The 18,373-nt window shown below is 38.0% G+C and overlaps 2 protein-coding genes across 2 annotated transcripts; both read left to right on the top strand.

Annotated features, from left to right (window-relative positions):
* The first annotated feature begins 199 nt into the window (after window positions 1-199).
* Window positions 200-7,169, top strand: ube2ka (ubiquitin-conjugating enzyme E2Ka (UBC1 homolog, yeast)). Its single transcript, XM_032555172.1, has 7 exons — window positions 200-574; window positions 1,102-1,195; window positions 3,232-3,290; window positions 3,399-3,481; window positions 4,276-4,375; window positions 5,724-5,852; window positions 5,955-7,169. The coding sequence occupies exons 1-7, from the start codon at window positions 512-514 to the stop codon at window positions 6,027-6,029; spliced, it is 603 nt and encodes a 200-aa protein (XP_032411063.1). The 5' UTR covers window positions 200-511; the 3' UTR covers window positions 6,030-7,169.
* A 122-nt stretch (window positions 7,170-7,291) lies between these two features.
* Window positions 7,292-15,278, top strand: LOC116714540 (neuronal acetylcholine receptor subunit alpha-9-II). Its single transcript, XM_032555171.1, is given in 7 exon segments — window positions 7,292-9,122; window positions 9,124-9,139; window positions 9,437-9,582; window positions 12,042-12,196; window positions 12,373-12,553; window positions 12,674-13,025; window positions 13,099-15,278. Coding segments are annotated over 7 exon segments (1,665 nt in total). The 5' UTR covers window positions 7,292-9,089; the 3' UTR covers window positions 13,881-15,278.
* Window positions 15,279-18,373: the final 3,095 nt, after the last annotated feature.

Below are 18,373 nucleotides of genomic sequence, written 5' to 3'. Positions count from 1 at the left end.
CGTTATTTCTTCTTTTTTTTATTATCTCATTTTATTATTTGTTATATAACGGTTTTTTAAATTTAGGTTTTGGGGGAAATTTAAAAGTAAATAATAATAATAATAATAATAATAATAATAATAATAATAATGATGGGTTTTCGTTGTAAACTGATCGACCAATGGGAGGGAGCGTTGACGGTGTTGATCACATGACCCCGTCTCCTCTAGACTGCATGCAGTTTTTGGTATTAAAATGTTTTCTGTTCTACCAACCATTGTGTTGTTGCTGCATATTTGAGATGACAGACTCACGTTAAGCTACTTCCCCCGGATTAAGTTTCCCACCAACTTCGGGGACCGACGAGACGGGAGGCGAGCAACGTTTCAGCTGTTACTTTTGAGTCCGTGTATTTAAAAAAAAAAAAAAAAAAAAGTCAGGAGCTGTTGTCGGTAAAAGCAGCTAGCGCTAGCTGACTGGTCGGACTGGCGACGAGGCCCCAACCAACCGGACGGGAACACTGGGGGAACCATGGCCAATATTGCTGTTCAGAGGATAAAACGGGAGTTCAAGGAGGTTCTGAAGAGCGAAGAGGTTGGTTGTCGTGTTTATCTCGCTGAGTCGGACCTGAATTTATTTCACTTTCTGTGGCTGAATGAGTGACGCTTGCTCACTAAAGTGGCTAGCTGTAAGCTAGCTGTATCGGCTGTGATAAGAAGTGGCGACAAACGTCAGCTCACCATAATGTGCCATTGTGGTCGTAAGTGTAGAGAGAAAAGATTGCTTCAAAATGGCCCAACATATTTTAGCTTGCGAAGTTTCTTGAGGATTTATTAAGTAGGGAACCTTCTGTGGTCGCTAAGCTAGCCGGTAAAATCCAAGCAAATGTTGTTTGAGAGTTGTAGTAATTAAAGCATACATCACCCACGTGTTATCTTCACCCCAATATACAACATTTGAAATAAATTTGAAATCACTCTTACACATAGAGCTGTGAATATGCAACAAGTTGTGGGCAACCGTTCATAATCCTGATGTTGCATGAGTTGGCAATTAACGAGGGATTGTTTATGGTAGCATGGATGGTTAACTGCCGGTGTTTACTCTGTTTGCTCTTCCAGACAAGCAAAAACCAAATAAAGGTAGACCTGGTGGATGAGAACTTCACAGAACTCAAAGGAGAAATAGCAGGGCCTCCTGACACGCCATATGAAGGTGAGGTAATTTTTAAGAGACACTGCCAACTTTTGGGGATGATAATAATAAATAAAAAAAAATCACATTGCACAACTTTCTTGACAGTAAGGCTACATCAAATGGATATTTTGTAAAGCTACTTTTTTTTCTTTAGCGAAAGCTGAAATCTATGGATTGTTTTTAGGTACTGCCATAAATCATTTTTCAAGGTTTTTAATGGGTAGAATAAAGGACAACTAGAAACTGAAGCTTATTATGCTAATGGTTGTGGGTCACTACCATGTTTGATGGCATTAAACTGTTCAAACTAGTGTGGTAGCAGCAATGTATAAGATGCTAGCTACTTTTAGATGAATTGCTGTCAATAGCATGCTATCTAACATTGACTAAATTTATTAGGGTTTCATGAAATGTAGTCAGAACAATTTTAGCCAAAAATTTCAGCCTTCATACTATCACTCTTTTAGCATGTTGACTAAGTAAATTAATTAATGCAATATGCAAGTAGGCAATATATCGGCTTAAAGTATATGAAAAACAAATCTTTATTTTTCTAAAATGCTAACATTAGCAAGAGGGCTATCACTAGTATATTGACAATGTGCTCCATCTAGCATGGAAGCTACAGATTGTAAACTAAAATGCTATTGTTACCTCTATTCTGTTTAGAAACATTTGCCTTTAGGACAACAAATACCTTAAAAACTAATGAGAGAAAAGTTCTAAAAGTATGCAGGTTTGAAGGAGGGTTTGGAGAAGGGTTGGTGTGAGGGTTGGAATTAGGTTTGGAAGTAGGGACTTAAGGAGCATTGGGATTAGGGTTGCAAAGAGGGTCGGTAGGAGGGTTAGAAGGAGAGTTTAAACTATGGTTCAAAGAGCTGGCTGGAATTAGGGTTGGAATTAGCTTGGGCAGGAGGGTTGGTAGGTTGGAATTAGGGTTTCAAATGAGGGTTGGAAGGATGGTTGGAATGAAGGGTTGGTATTAAGGGTGGAAGGGTTCAGTTGGTGTAGGCTTTGTGTGAATTTATACCTGCCAGGGTGATGCATCTGTCAATCACCTGTTCTTCTTTACATTCTAATTTGACGTGCTTGAAGACATGCCAAAATAAATTATGCAGCAAAAAGATTTTTTTTATTTTTGGACACATTTTTGTTAAGTGCAAAGAGCTATATTTAATCCCTGTCATGATTATCATCATGATGTCAAGCAACTGGTTGGATAACATTTTTGAAAGACAACAGCATTTCAAGGGCCACACATTAAAATTGCTTGCCAAAAATATATTAGGCCAATAAAATGGACTTTCATTGTTGCTGTGCAACATTTCCTTTAATTAGCAATCAGAATCTATTTTGGAATATTAGATAATTATATTGCAGTGTCATGTTAATGTGCGCGTTAAGAAAATGTGCATGTGCAGCTCTACTATGAACTAAAACGGCAGAATTTATTGAATTAGCAAGCCTCTTTGCAAGATCTGTGTGTAAAATTGAATTGCAAAAGTAATTGCATTATTGCTGTACATGTCAATTATAATTTTGAGCAGTTGACAAGACTTTAATGACCCTAATGCTGTTGTTTTTATGTTCATATATACCCATGGATATGTTGTACAATTATCTTCTCTGAATTAACCTACAAATTTACACATTGCTTTTATATATAGTATATTATTTTTTTAAAATAACCCAGTATTGTTTTTCTGTTTGGAGAATATATTCTTACTGTAGAGTATTTTAGCGTTTTTATGCTTTTTACCTTTGGATGACTGCACATGTCTCCACTTAACATAGTTTGCTGCTGTGGACACCTGAATTTTCTCACTGTGGATCAATAAATGATGACTATTCTTAATGATGGAAAATAAAAGACCAGTGAATAAAATGTGGATTTACTGGAACCAGTATCGCTATTGCAACATTCCTTACCTTTTTTGTAGTTTTGTAGCACTACTCTTTACTAAATCAATTTTAAAAAATGTCATCTCTGTTTTAAATTTCCTAGATATTCTAACCTCTTTCCTTTATTGTGCTACTGGTTCTATTTTTGACAGGAGGTAGATATCAACTAGAAATTAAAATTCCAGAGACGTATCCATTCAATCCACCCAAGGTAAGGTTTCATTTGTTTTGTTGCGACTAATGATCTTCCTGGTGCAAAAAGAAATTCCCATCACTTTGCTCATCTGTGCACGTCTCCTTGCTCTTTTCAATACCTCAGGTGCGGTTTATCACAAAGATCTGGCATCCCAATATCAGCTCAGTCACAGGTGCAATATGTCTGGACATCCTTAAAGATCAGTGGTGAGTAAATCATTGCCAAGATTTTAAGTTTTTTAAATATTTTTGCAACTATGTAAGATGCATGTAAGATAAGTAAAGAATTAAGGCTAAATAAGATAATTGTGGCTATTTCACATCCCAAACCCATTAGTTCTAAGATGCATCCTAAATGTAAAAATATGAGTGAAGGAAACACTTTGACTAATTTTTCACTTAAAGAATCAGCAGCTGTTCATAATCTTTGAAAGAGAACACGATCGGATGCACCATGTAACTTACAGCAATCAATACTTGTGGCTCGCCTTTTAAGTAAACATATCCTGTGGAGAATTATGTGTTCTTGCCCAGGTTCCCATCATACATTGCAGCTCACTTTCTAACACTGGTGGAGTAAATCAAAACCTTAAGGGAACAGATGGACTAGAGCCGTGCCAACAAAATGCTTCCCATAGTGAACAGAGCGAACCGATCCCCACCATGCAGAATAACAGGACAGGGGACCTGACAGTGTTTATTTCCTCTGTATATTAATGCATTTGCACTGCTGATTTGCTTATGCTCCTCAGATGGTCTATATAATTAAGTGTTGCTATTGGTAATGCCTCGATTACTGGCAGTTTTCAATATTTTATTACTCAACCTATAAAGCTGATTCAAATGTATCATAGCTTCTGCTTCATCTTGTGTAGATTTGAATGCACCACTGGAGCTTGAATGGATGGTTAATCATACTGAGTGCACTTGTGTATAAGCACTTGTTTTGTTTGTCGTTTCGGAGCTCGTTTAGTTTGTTGCTCATTGTGATGATGTTTCAGGGCAGCAGCCATGACACTGAGGACGGTCCTCTTGTCATTACAAGCCTTACTGGCAGCAGCAGAACCAGATGATCCACAGGATGCTGTGGTAGCCAATCAGGTGTGTGTATTTGTTTTTCAGTTTTATGTATGAATCCGTAGTTGCCCAAAATTCACTGTTTGGTCATATTAAAACATAAACTTACCCCTTGTTTGTATTTGTACTGAAAACTTTTTCAGATCAAAGTTTTTTCATTTATTATTTCTGTGGCTTCTTTCTGCACAAACTATTAAAACTTACCATTCAACCTTCAACTTTTTGTTTGACCTCATTACTTGCAGAATGACTTGGAAATTTTTATGCTAGAATGTAAAAAAAAAAAGAAAAAAGTTTGAGCTGCTACATCTTGTTTATCAGTTCATGTATGCAGCACATTATTCAAGTAAGATGTACAAAACTATAATCCGAGGATTCCTTTACTATAGTCTGGGTTTTAAATATATTAGCTGAACTTTCATTTTTAAAGGTTTTATTTAATTCTTTCTGACAAAGGTAAAGATATGAACTTTTCACCGGACTCTTTGGATGTGTTCAAGTGTCAACTTTAATGATGCTCTTATTACCTTTTAACTGGTTTCTGGCTAAATATGTCTGGCATGCCAATGGATACAAATAGATAGACAAAAAATTTATTTGAAAAATTTATTACAAGTAAACAACAGACTTTAAATGCATCTTTCAGGTATTTTTGGCTTTTTGAGTGACACATAAACCGTTTTGTTTTTGCAACAGTTTCTCACATTATTCATGTGCTTTCTTTTACAACATGACACTGTATTAATTAACGTGCAAATAAATGTTGAGGACTCACAGCACCAATAACCATTCTAAGTTTGCAAAAAATAAAAATAATTCTTTGATTCACTTTTGAGATGTAGACATGTAGTTGTTTTTGTCGGTAAAGGACATAAATTAATCTGTGATTCAGCAGTCGAGCAATTTAGACTTTCAAAGAGCAGATCTGGCTTTGTGCCTGCATTATTTTGAACTGGAGTCTTTATCCTTTGTATATTTGAAAACTATTAGCTGCTATAAATGCTATTTGACTGATGAACTGGGTCATTTAAAGAATGTCCAATGTTCCAATACACTTTGTAACTAGAGCAAGATGCATTTACTTTAATAATGTAGAAGTACTCAAGTGTTTATAAAATCTTTACTAAAAAGGACATTACAATTGTATTGCGTAGAACATTTGCTTTCATTATTTTCGTATGACGTAAATAACATGACATGTATCTGTTTGTAAACTTTCTGAATTTGGTGGCATAAAATGAAAAAGCTGATGATGAGTTTTCCCAACTTGATATCCAAACAGACAAAACAAGATGCCTTTTAGTTGTTAGCAAGCTGTCTGCTGAGCCCCCTTCCATAAACTCTTTTTTTTGTTTGTTTGTTCACCCCTCAGTACAAGCAGAATCCAGAGATGTTTAAACAGACAGCAAAACTCTGGTCTCACGTCTACGCAGGAGCTCCCGTCTCCAGTCCGGAGTACACACGCAAAATAGACAAACTCTGTGCCATGGGCTTTGAAAAAGTGAGCATGCTTTAGTAAACGTCAAGTTTCTCTCTTCACCAGTGTGTGTCACAGTGCTGCATGATGCTGCAGATTAAAACCAATCTTTGTTTTTGTCTCCAGAATGCAGTAATAGTGGCGTTGTCGTCAAAATCCTGGGACGTGGAGACGGCAACAGAGCTCCTCCTCAGTAACTGAATTTTGACACCCTTCGTGTTCCTCCTGATCCACATGTCTGTCTTCAACCGTACACACCCTCTTTCCTCCAAACTCCTGCTGTCTGAAGGCGAATCCCGCTCGAGCCTATCCTCTGTTTTTACATCGGACACGTTCCCCTTCTTCTCCTCTCTATCTTCACCGTGTGACATCTCCTCTGTCCCGTCTGCTGTATCATACTCCAATCATCTGCTCTGTCAGCTCTTACCTCTGGTTTCTTTAAGGCCACCCAACATTCCACTTAGTGATACAATCAGCAATCGACATCCACTTTGAAACAAAATAGAAACCAAACCCTACCCACATCTGTCACTCTGTCCCAGTTTTCTGGCTCTGTCCAAAAAGCGGCTGTCAGCGGCTTATCCTTGCCTATGCAGTGCATTTATTTTTCATTCATGCTAACCTCTTCGTTGTAGAGGGTCAAGCCATTTAAAGCAGCTTTGTTTTAGTTTTTGCTCCTGATTCTTATTCAATAAACTTTTGGCATGTTTTCTAAAAAAAAAAAACAGAAGAAGAAATCTCGGTTTTAAAAATTCTTGCTCCCAACTCATTCGGTTTAGTGTCTTTCCACTATTAAAACGAAATCAATTTTTTGACATCAACAGTGCTGCAGAAAACTGAGAACATCTGGCTAATGATATATTGCAGTGTCAGTATATTTAATTTGAAGAAAAGATGAGCATCAGAGTAAACCCCAATCACATTTTTGTTCTGTCACAGAGGAGTTCAGCACTGACTGTAGTACACCGTGTAGGTGGGCTTATTCTGCGTTCTTGAAAACAACTCATTAAGCGTCTTGCAGGTGTTCTCACAGTAGCCATCCTCATGCCAAGTTTCCCCCCCTCCCCATCAGTCAACATCTGGCAGCTCCTGTTGGAGATTTCTCTCCTATACTTTTGCCACATAGCTTGAAATAACTTTTCTTCATCTGGCCTTCTCCTTTTCTTTTTTAAAACACTTTTATTTAGGAACATGGATGCATTTGATTTCTTGTTTTTAATCTGAGAGAAAAGCAAACAAAATTGATGTTCAACACAACTTGTGACAAGTCTAGAATTAATTGCATCAACAAATAAATGTCAATGACTCATCTGTAAATAAAAAGATTAAAGTCTGTGTAAATTAATCTGTGCTCTGCTATTTCTTTTCTGATAAAAATACTATTTGTTGTCTGGTTATACATTGCTGTGCAAAAATATTTAAACCTCAAACATTGTGTATATTTAGCCTCCCGAGTCATTACTGTGTAGAATGACTACTTGCTGCAGCTACAGAAAAAAAGTCTTTTGGGATATTTCTCGATTGTTTTGCGAAACTTTGCAAAATGGCTCAAACTCAGGCACATCTATACAATTTTCAAGTCTTGCCGCAAATCTTTGGATTCAGATTTGGAATTTGGACTGCATTAGATCCTATTCATTCTAGAAGGTGAACCTCCATATCTTGAAAGTCATTGATTTGTTTAATGTGAAGATATTTAAAGTATATGAGAACCTATTCTTGGCTCTAATATATGCATTTCCTTAAAGGTTAACCATAACTGTTGATAAACAGAGGATTTATTTATGCTCAAGGCAACCTTGCTTTATACATTTAATTGCTTCTGCATGCATTTGAATAAAAAAACAAGGCTGATGCACTGCATTAACTCAGGGATTCAACCTGCAGGGGTTTACTTTGCAGCAAAAATGGTGCAAACCACTCAGTTTTAAAAAAAACATCCAGTGGCTAAGCATATCATAAATTGTGTGGAGTCATAAAATTGCTTTTGCATTCTGCTCATGTACTGTATCCTTTTTAAGAACTTCAAGAAGAACGTTTGTGAGCTGTATTCAGTTTTCAGGTTTTTGCCTTTATTTTATTGGAAACAAAGTAGGTACAACAGATGACTTGTTTAATACCAACTTGTGTTTAATACCATCCACAAATCCTGCAAGTTAAATGAAAATTTTTCACCTTGCTTGCACCAAATACCACACTACAAAGTGATGAGATGTTTGGATTTAATTTTACTGCTCTGCAAAATTCATCCACCCCCAGGCGGTTTCTTCTGTTGCATACTAGATGTAAGCATCTCATGAGTTCACAAAATTTAGCTTTAAGGCTCAATATTGCTAAAATTTGAAGTTACTTCATTGCAACTTTTACCTCTTGAATTCATTCTGTCCATGAAAAATCTATCTAGAATTTTATATACACTGATCATTGCTACATTTAATTCATTGTAAATGATCTTTTCTGTTTGTTGTTTTAGGCGAGAATGATTTTCTTTGTTTTTTTACTCTATTTTTAAATTTATTGTGGATTCTTTCCAGTGACTACAGGATCCAAATGATGCCTACAGGCTCAAGTATATATACATTCATACCGCGCAGATGGAACTATAAAGAAGAAACGCTACCTCTAAAGACTTTAGCGTCTGCTCAAATCAACATCAATGCTGGTAAAACTTGAAGATTGGGTGTTCCCAACAGGGCAGTGATCCCTGACATACGTCCGTTTCAGCCATATATGACATTTATGATGGCCTCAGAAAGAAGTGCTGCTGCAAATGATTCTTAAAACAATCCGTTAAATTTGAGGTCTAAATTGGAATAGCCTTATGGTGAAGCCCCTGGAAAACAATTATACCAAATGACATCACTTTGAAAGTAACGTATTTCACATTTCTCGCCCTATTTCCTTGCAGGGTTTTATAATGTTGCATGCGCGGAGCGGTGGCCCAGCTGGATGTACAGCATAGTTGAAAGGAGAAAAAATTCTGTATGTGTAGTGAGGCGATGATTCGTGGGCATCCTGTTTCCCTCGCTCTGCTGCTGCTATGTGATAGCCAGAGTTTGTTTCCGTGTCCCCGTCAGCCAGACATGCTGCCTCCCCCGCCAAGCAGTGAGAGCTGCAGGGACGGCCAGATGAAACGGTGCCTTGCTATCTACAACTGAGTTCAACTGGGGTTGAACGGGCATCATGTAAGCCTTTTAGGGGAAGGAAGCTGTTGGATTTCTTCTTTAGTTACCTTAACTTTGATCTGGGAGATATCTAAAGATGTTCAAGATGATCCAGGTAATCTGTTTGACATGTGCTGCTCCCTGAAGGTGAGTTGGGAACATTGTGTTTTTCTCCTACACATTTGGCTTTTCTTATTTTATTTTTATTTTTTGAATAGTTTTTATAATCAAGTAGGTATAGTTTAATAGGTGCATATTGCCTTTATACCATTTGTTTCAATAATATGTTGTTGAAAATACAATTTGAATATAGAAGTTGGCAACAATAAAGAATACATTTTCCAGCATTATGAAATGATAACAACCCATGATCTACAGCTTGGAAAAAAGTCAATTGTAATCATCTCATCTAAACCAGAACCTCGTCTTATTTTGTCCCTTCAGTGGTTTACTGCGCTCAAGGCCACTATGCCCAGAAGCTCCTGAACGACCTGATGGAGAATTACTCCAGTGCCCTTCGGCCTGTGGAGGACACAGACAGAGCGCTCAACGTAACCTTACAGATCACCCTCTCTCAGATCAAAGACATGGTGGGTACTGGGTTACAAGCCCGTCTCATAATGTGCTGTACACTAGAATGCCACATATTCAGAGTTGGGTGATAACTACTTGCATTAACTCACATTTACTTGAGTTACTTTTTGGGAAAAAAACAATGCACTTTTAGGGGTATTTTTATTGTGCTGACAGCCAAGTCAAGGATTGAGGCCTCTGTTCATGAATTGCAGGCTTTATCCCTGTGCTGCACGTTTTGCTTTTACTTGACATTTTATTTTGAAGTACACATTTCTGGACACTTTACCCTCTGTGAGTAACTTAATTGAATGAAGAACAAGCTTGTTCAATCCAAAATTCAGGTCACATGTCCAGTTTTTTTTTAAAAGTTTCATAAGTTTTATATGGAAAGTTTCATAAGTTTTGCTTTATTCCAAATAAAGCAAAATTTATTTGGAATTTTTTTAACCAAATAAATAATAGTAATTAACTGATTTTGTAATTTAGTTATTTTTATTTTTTTGCCCGTAAAATACCAACATTTCCATATAACTTTATGTTTTGGTTCATCTGATTATTATGTAGTTTTTAAATGTTAAATGATTGATGTTTTTATAAGTTACTCAGCCCTTTTACCCAATGCTTTTAGTCTTACTTGATTAATTTCTTGGATGGCTACTTTTTCCTTTACTTGAATAAAAATATTTTGAAGTTGTGCTACTCTTACGTGAGTACAATTTTTGGCTGCTGTACCCGCCTTTGCACATATTAAAGCGTTCAACATATTAAACATTTTTACTCTGAAGCAAGTAAAGTGTTTAAAAATCCCAAATGATTTATCTTCAAACGTAGTTTTACATTCAAAATGTGATTGTGTTAAGTGATGATTCTGGGCAGAATGTTTTTCAGTTGCATGACAAAATATCAATGCCAGGATATTACTCACATTGCTGTAAAACATAATAGTTCTGATTAAGTTAATTTGTTAAAACCAGAGAAAACACAACGAGCTGAGATGAATCACATGGAAATAAAACGGATTATTTGTGCTGAGTGTTCCAGAGTGAGAGTTTTCCCTGAATTATTGTCACTGCCTTGATGCAGCAAAGCTTTAACCACTGATGGTAATAAATGAGAGGTAGACCTGTAACTGTTAAAACCTCCCTGCATGGTCTACTTGTACACAACTGGTTCAGATTCCCGTTCAGGTTCAGTGACGTGTCAGACCTCGGTGAATCACCAGCTGAAATGTGGATGCGTTTAGAGAGACTGCGCACCATCTTAATGTAATCTATCTACCAAGCTGTGTGTTGCTGTTGGCTTGTTATATCAGAGTACACATGAAAGAGAGCTGTGCAAAACTCTGAGTGAGGGTGTTTTGTTACTCGATGCGGCTCTCTGTTCTTTGCTTATGGGCCCTGTTTTACCTGATATTGATAGATGACTCTGGACTTCTGTTGTCTTGAACATTTCAGTGTCTCTTGCCAAGCTGTGTTGATGAGCATCAAGGACAGAAATTAAGGGCCTCATGTCTTTTTGCAGGATGTTTAGGGCACTTCTATTCTTGATTATGATGTTCTTTGAATCAAAATAGATTATAGAAAGCATATCAGAATCTACAGCAGGCTGCTGCAGGGAATGTAATCCAAGTCCTGCCCTGACAGCCCCCAGACTATAAAGTATTAATGCCCTTGAATTTGTGGAAGTGGAAGCAAAAATTTGCTTAGCTTTCATTGCTTCTTATAAGTATAAAATCTGCAACATATGGATTGAATTTGTATACAATATTTCTAACTCTGATACTCCATTGCTGAGTCAACACTTTGCAAATAAAATCCCCTCTATTGCAATTTATAGCTAGAACTGTTTTAAGTTTGTTCTCTGTCAGCTTTGCACATCAAGAGTCAGACTGGATAAAGAGAATATGAGCATAGATTTTTAAGTCTCTCCCTACATTCTCAGCTGGATTTAGGTGTGGACTTTGACTGGGCCATTCCAACACATGAATCTGCTTATCTAAGCCACTCTGGCTGTTCAGGGTCGCTGTCCTGCTGGAAGGTGAAACTTCACCCCAGTCTCAAGTCTTTTAGAGACATGGTCTGTCAGTTTAGGGGGACAAGCTTGTCTCAGCTGGTTTGCAATTATAAGATGCACTTTACACTTTTGAATAATGGATTGAATTTTTTTTTTTTGAGTTGCTCAAAGTGTGTGGTATTGTTGTATAGGCTAAGGTTGCTTTATATTTCTCCACAGCTTTATTTCTGATCTGTCTGTTGTGTTCCTTGGTCTTAATGACAGTTTTTTCACTTATGTTCTCTAACATCCACTTCCATGTGAAGTGGACGGAATGGAAGATTCTGTCCACTGAGATTAGATATAACTTATTACACAGATATTATATCTAACTTTAAATATTTTGCTCTCCCCATGTGCTTTTTCACTGGGAGTGTTTTTAAATAGCATTTCTCATCTTTGTGCCTTTGTGTGTGTGAAGGATGAGAGGAACCAGGTGCTGATTGCCTACCTGTGGATTAGGCAGACGTGGCACGATGCCTACCTGAGATGGAACACAGAAGACTACGATGGTCTGGACGTCATCCACATACCCAGCAGTCTGGTCTGGCGGCCCGACCTCGTCCTCTATAACAAGTACGCCAGTACGTCGTCCAACGCAAAGACATGTTCACACCAGATATCCATCTGAGAAAAATTGTGAAAATGTTCTTGGTGGCCTGTTTGGATGAAATATCATCAAAATTACACGTGAAATGCATCATCCATTTTTAGTTATTTTGTTGGGAGTCAACTTTTCTTTCTACCTTCAGAGCTGATGATGATTTCTCAGGACCAATGGACACAAACGTCAGGCTGCGCTACAACGGAGAGATAACTTGGGATGCTCCTGCCATCACTAAGAGCTCCTGTGTTGTGGACGTCTCTTATTTTCCATTTGACAGCCAGGAATGTAACCTCACCTTCGGTTCTTGGACGTACAATGGCAACCAGGTAAAGAAATATGGGTATTTTGTGTGGGATTTATTTTCTGTAGTGACATATTTATAGATATTTATTTTTTCACATTTCAGTGCACCACTTCTGCTTTGTCATCCATCTCTTCACTTCCAGGTGGATATCATTATGGGCATGGATAGCGGTGACCTCTCTGATTTTGTGGAAAATGTGGAGTGGGAATGCCATGGGATGCCGGCCACGAAGAACGTGATAATGTACGGCTGCTGCTCCGATCCGTACCCAGACATCACCTACACTGTGCTCCTACAGCGCCGCTCCTCCTTCTACATCTTTAACCTCCTCCTGCCATGCTTCCTGATCTCCTTCTTGGCTCCTCTGGGATTCTACTTGCCTGCAGACTCTGGGGAGAAGGTTTCCCTCGGGGTGACGGTTCTCTTGGCTCTCACCGTGTTCCAGCTCATGGTGGCTGAGAGCATGCCTCCATCAGAAAGTGTGCCTCTCATAGGTGAGAGTGTATTTTTATTATTGTGGACACTGAATAAAGTATCATTCTGTTCATGTTTGTACTTGTTCCACAGGGAAGTACTACATTGCCACCATGACCATGGTCACAGCCTCCACAGCGCTCACCATTTTCATCATGAACATTCACTTCTGTGGCGTAGAGGCCAAACCAGTCCCACACTGGGCCAAAGTGCTTATCATTGACTACATGTCCAAGATCTTCTTTGTATACGAAGTGGGCGAGAACTGTGCTTCTGGCTCTTCTTCTTCATCTTCTCACTACCTCCAAGACGACTTTTGCCACCCACAGGTTAACTCTCACATTCATGCGAATGGAAAACCCCGGGGTCCCGGCAGCCAAGAGGACCAGCAGCGCCACAGATACCCCCGGCCCCAACCCTCCAAGCAGCACCAGCAGCACAGAGTGAAAGTGCAGCACCACATTACGAGAGAAGAGAGCGGCCATCTCTCCAGATCCGCACCTGGAAGGTATGAAGGCTCCAACGGTAAAATCACAATGAGCGACTGCTGCATGGAAGACCAGAAGCCTCCAGCTCATCTGGAGGACCAAAAGTGTCCATGCTGTCCTGAAGACAAAAAGCCTCCACCTCAGGGTCCCACCGTGACCTTTGGCCCCTGTGTGTTTTGCAGCTTTGGCAGCGGGTTTCCTAATGTGGACACCAAGCTGGTCCGCAACGTGGAGTACATTGCTAATTGTTTCCGAGAGCAGAGGGCCACATGTGCCAAGGGGGCAGAGTGGAAGAAGATTGCTAAGGTGATGGACAGATTCTTCATGTGGATTTTCTTCGTCATGGTCTTCCTTATGAGCATTCTTGTAATTGGCAAGGCGAAATGACCAACCAGTGTGGCTGGAAATCTGACCCAATGAATGCTCTGTGGTCTGATGCAAATGGATGATAAGACCATATCATGGTAAACATTTGCTGTTATAAATGTGTGGGAGTTGATTTATAGGGGTGGAATATTGATGAAAAAGATAGAAAATGGCAGAGAAAATTTGTTCTCTGTCTTTAACAAGCAACGTGTGCTATACATCAACAAGAAAAATGTTGAATTAACAACGTAATGGCATTTTAGACTTACCCAAGGTTTCTAAAATTTCCATTTTGCAATTCAAGATTCAAATTGTCAGATATCTCTGATCATTACATTGTTTTATGTGATTTGATCTGGTTTTTTTTCTCACAGTGTTTAGGTTTGAGATCTTTTTTTATCTTTCTGTCTTGAAATAAGGCTTTTGGTTAATTTCTGCCCAGGTGATTTCTTGTAACAGCTCTGGTTTAAGAGTGGCTTACACAGGAGATCTGACCTAGTTGTAACTCAGGTTTTATTCCTGGCTCTTGAGTCTCTGGCCACCACCATGACTTGTTAACCGTCCAGAGGTTTTTATTCAGGATGGTTTCACGAGCCTGTCAATGCTATTATTATCGCTGATGCGTTCGGCTTTTCTGCTATATTTTTCCTTCCACTCAACTTTCCATGATACAAACTCTGAACATCTGTTTTCGTAAGGAATAAAACCTTTAGCTCGCTACAGGACAACTGTCAAGTTGTCAGGGTTTTCTATAACATGATATTTCTGCATCCAAAAATTACATTAAAATTTGTAACATTAAAATTTTTTGGGTGACAAAATTTTGAATTATTGTTCAGCTGTAAAAAATAATCAAAATTAAGAGAAATCAAAGGTTGAAATAAAAAGGAAACTCTTCAGGGGATCCCAAATAAAATTTTCAGTTCACTTTGCTGTTGCAACTATATAATTATATCCATCTCTGAATACTGTGATCTGAAGCTCTTTGTTGCAAATAAACTTTCAACATCTTATTAATTTGAGGTAAGGTTTTTCAGCTTGTTATGTTAGGATCACTGCTTAATTTTCTCATTACCTCGAGACATCAAAGCCCTGTTTTCTGAGATTATGGGGTGATTTTTTTTTTTTATTTTAATGCAGAAAGCGTGATGGTGATGCTGGCAGGTGGATGAAAACATAAATTTCTGTCACAGATTACCTCTGAGTGTCGCAATAGTGACGCTGAGGGAAGAAGCCACACATTTTGAGACATTAATCAGCTTTTCATCTTCTAAGCAATTTTTAGTCGTTCTCAGTTTCAATATATCTGTGTTGGTACAAATGTATTTTTTAATTGTCTGTCATTGTCAATGCATATCCAGATTTGGAAAAAAAAAAACTTTTTAACCTCTGTTTAGTGCATATTAAATTCTTTGCTATATTTTTTTTGCTTCTCCAGCTTCACAATATAGCCTGTTTATGAAAACAATATATTGATATATTCCTTTAGTCTTATTGATAATTTATTTTCCCAAGCAATAGAGTCCACACATGCAGCAGGCTTTTTGCCATGCAGTGTCTGTGTCGACACAATCATAGTTTTAATTTGAATGTTTGTCATCATCTGATCACTGACTGAACACACGTGGGTGGATCTGCTGTCAAGTTAAAATATGACCAGTGGAGACAGCACATGTCTTATTAACAACTCTGAAATCAGATGCCTCAGGGCTACGAGGTGCTGCGGATCCAGAATCATTTTTCTGTTCAAATCATCCAGTGAATAGTTAATGAGCAAGCTTTGTTTGCTGCTCTGCCAGCACAGCAGCGAGGACGTAAGGCAATAGGGAGCATCAATTATGCAACACAAAGTGTACACTCTTACACCCCTTTCCTTTAAACCCACCCCAGCCTCCACCTTAAACTTTGCAAGTCCTTTAAATGTGTTGGCGATTGTGTGCTTGTCTGTGTATGCAAACATGAATCCAAGGCAGGACAATGATAAAAATAAAGGTCTTGAGGGCAGAAGGAATGGAGGTATGTGGAAATAGCTTGATAAAGAACACAGGAGGTTTTAAAAGTTTGGAGGCACCAGACCAAAACTTAACAGAGTTATTTTTATTTCGTATTCTCCTGCGGTTTTCTTCATAAAATGTGTTCTCTGTGTTTTAAATATGTTTTCCTTGGCTTCAGTGGTCCAAAGAGCATTGCTCCAGAACTCTTGTGATTTATAACTTTGTAATCATAAGCCATGATGTCCATTTTTTTAAAGAGGCTTTCTGCTGGCAATCATACAAGTAGATTTGTCCAGGAATGTTTTGAATTATATTTTTATGAACTTCAACAATTTAAATTTAAATTGAGGGCCGCTGAAGTCTTAACTTCAGCTACTTATATTTTTGACAGTTTCTCTGAGCAATTTTCAATCTGACCTTGAGTCAAATTTATTCCTCACAATAGGGACTATTTTAGCTGTTTTCAGTCAGTCTTTTTTAGTGTGAGTTGAAATTATTTGCAATAATTAAAACCTTTTTCAGATCAATGAGCAGCAACATTTGCTTCCCAAAGGTTATTGCTGATGCCTTTCCGTTTCGACATTTTGTTGACACTCATACTTCAGACAAGCAAACTGCAAAAACTTCAACTTTTGTAGAGGTGATTTGATTAGCAGCATTTGGCTGCGACTTTCCCTTTTATGTCATGTTTTGCCAGTTTAATTGCGAAAATTCCATCTTTGAAATAAGTCTAAACGTTACATTTCAAAACATGGACACATTCACTAAAGGATCTAGGATTCTGTCATAAGTATCATAAGTATAATTTCTCTTGTTTCACTATTGCTTTAACTCCCGGCAACAAACAGGAAATGCAATGAAAAGCAAAACAAGCTCCTAGTTATTTCAAAGGAAGAAAAATGTCAACTGCTCTCATTTGAGATTTCGCCACAATAGCCAAACCTTACAGTAGAGGGCGCTCATTTTTCAGGCATTACTCTCTTGCCCTGAGGTTTATTGCAAGAAGCTTGACATGGCACCAGAGGAGCATCAGATTTTCAAATAGTTCCCAATGCTGCTTAATCTTCTAAATTGGCCCATTCATGCCATTTTATTATTGAGAGGCAAAAATAAAAATGGTAATTGTCTGTTCCCCACTTCCCAAAGAAGTTAAATGAGGCCAAATCACATCACATCGTCCACTCAAAACTTTCACAAAAACTCTCAAAGCTACAAATGAAAACTGAGTTCATGTGCAGAACATGCTTTGAGAGCAGGCAGTTTGCTGTTTTATTGTGCTGCTGAGTATTTCCACTGAGGGTCTTTCCCTGCAGTAGTCTGCATACAGAAGTGGGAAGAAGCTGTTTGTTTGATTCATCCCGTCCCACAAAGTGATTACTATGCTGAGCCGGAGTGTAAGCTATGTAATCTGAACAAGCAAAGCAGCTCGGTCACTGAGAAAAAGACTGGTGGGATGAATGTTCACAGCTTTATCATGTCTTTATATTTAGGTTTATGCTGCATAGTAGCATCACTGGGATGATATTTTACCTTAAAACGCCAAAGCAAACAATTTGTGATGAAAATATTTCCAGGAGCTCTACTTCTTTAATTAAGTAGATTATTTCCTACATTTGCTATAGTAAGTATGTTACTAAAAATATCTTATACTTTCGTTATAAAAATGTATGGAATATGGTGTGTCTGTTTTTTCTACATTTGAGGAAAGATTCGACTAATTCTGGTAAAGATTATATCATTTAGATGTTGAGTCCTATAAATAAAAGAGGAGAAATGCGATGAGATAGCAAGAAGAATATGTACCTATATTGTTTTTGACAAAACAAACAAACAAAACATCATTCTTGTTTTCACTTATTTTGTGAAAACAAGAATGCTGTCTGCTGTTTGATAGCATAGAAAGACAGGACACAACTCAACTCTAGTGTGCTACAACTTATAATAAATGAAGCCATGCAAAATTAAACATCATTAAGAAACAAAATCCTTTGAAACTACTGTGAAAGTCTGGAGTTTATATATAAAAAGAAAATGCTATATGTCTTTTCTAAAAATCAACAAGTGAAAGAGCAGATAGTGATGCAAACAGAGCATCTTTTGAGTCTTATCTATTATCTAACAGCTCACCTGTGGGGCACACCGCAGTAAGCCTCAAGTAAGCCAGGGCCCAGCCTGCCAGAAATGATCAAATTCACAGTTACTGTCTAGTTTTTCAGCAAATGAATGTGCATGGGCTAAGGCAATATTTTCATGCAGCTTAAGTTTGTAGATGCTCAGCTCTGTTCTGCATGTCCTATTGTTGTCCCTGTGGTGCTCCAGGGGATTCGTGCTCGGGGGTGGGAGGGTCTTTGGATCTTGGGTGTCTGCAGTTGGAAGCACTTAGTCTGCGGTGTGTTTGATTTTTGACAAAAATTCTTGACCTACGTTTGTATAAAAATCTCCATTTTGTGCATTTTGTGTGTTCTGGATATGAGGGGACTAACGATGCTCTTATTACTTCTTCTATTGATTTAGTTAAAC

This window comes from Xiphophorus hellerii, chromosome 23, assembly GCF_003331165.1.
Source record: "Xiphophorus hellerii strain 12219 chromosome 23, Xiphophorus_hellerii-4.1, whole genome shotgun sequence".
Classification (NCBI taxonomy): domain Eukaryota; kingdom Metazoa; phylum Chordata; class Actinopteri; order Cyprinodontiformes; family Poeciliidae; genus Xiphophorus; species Xiphophorus hellerii.
This window is presented reverse-complemented; position numbering and strand designations above follow the sequence as displayed.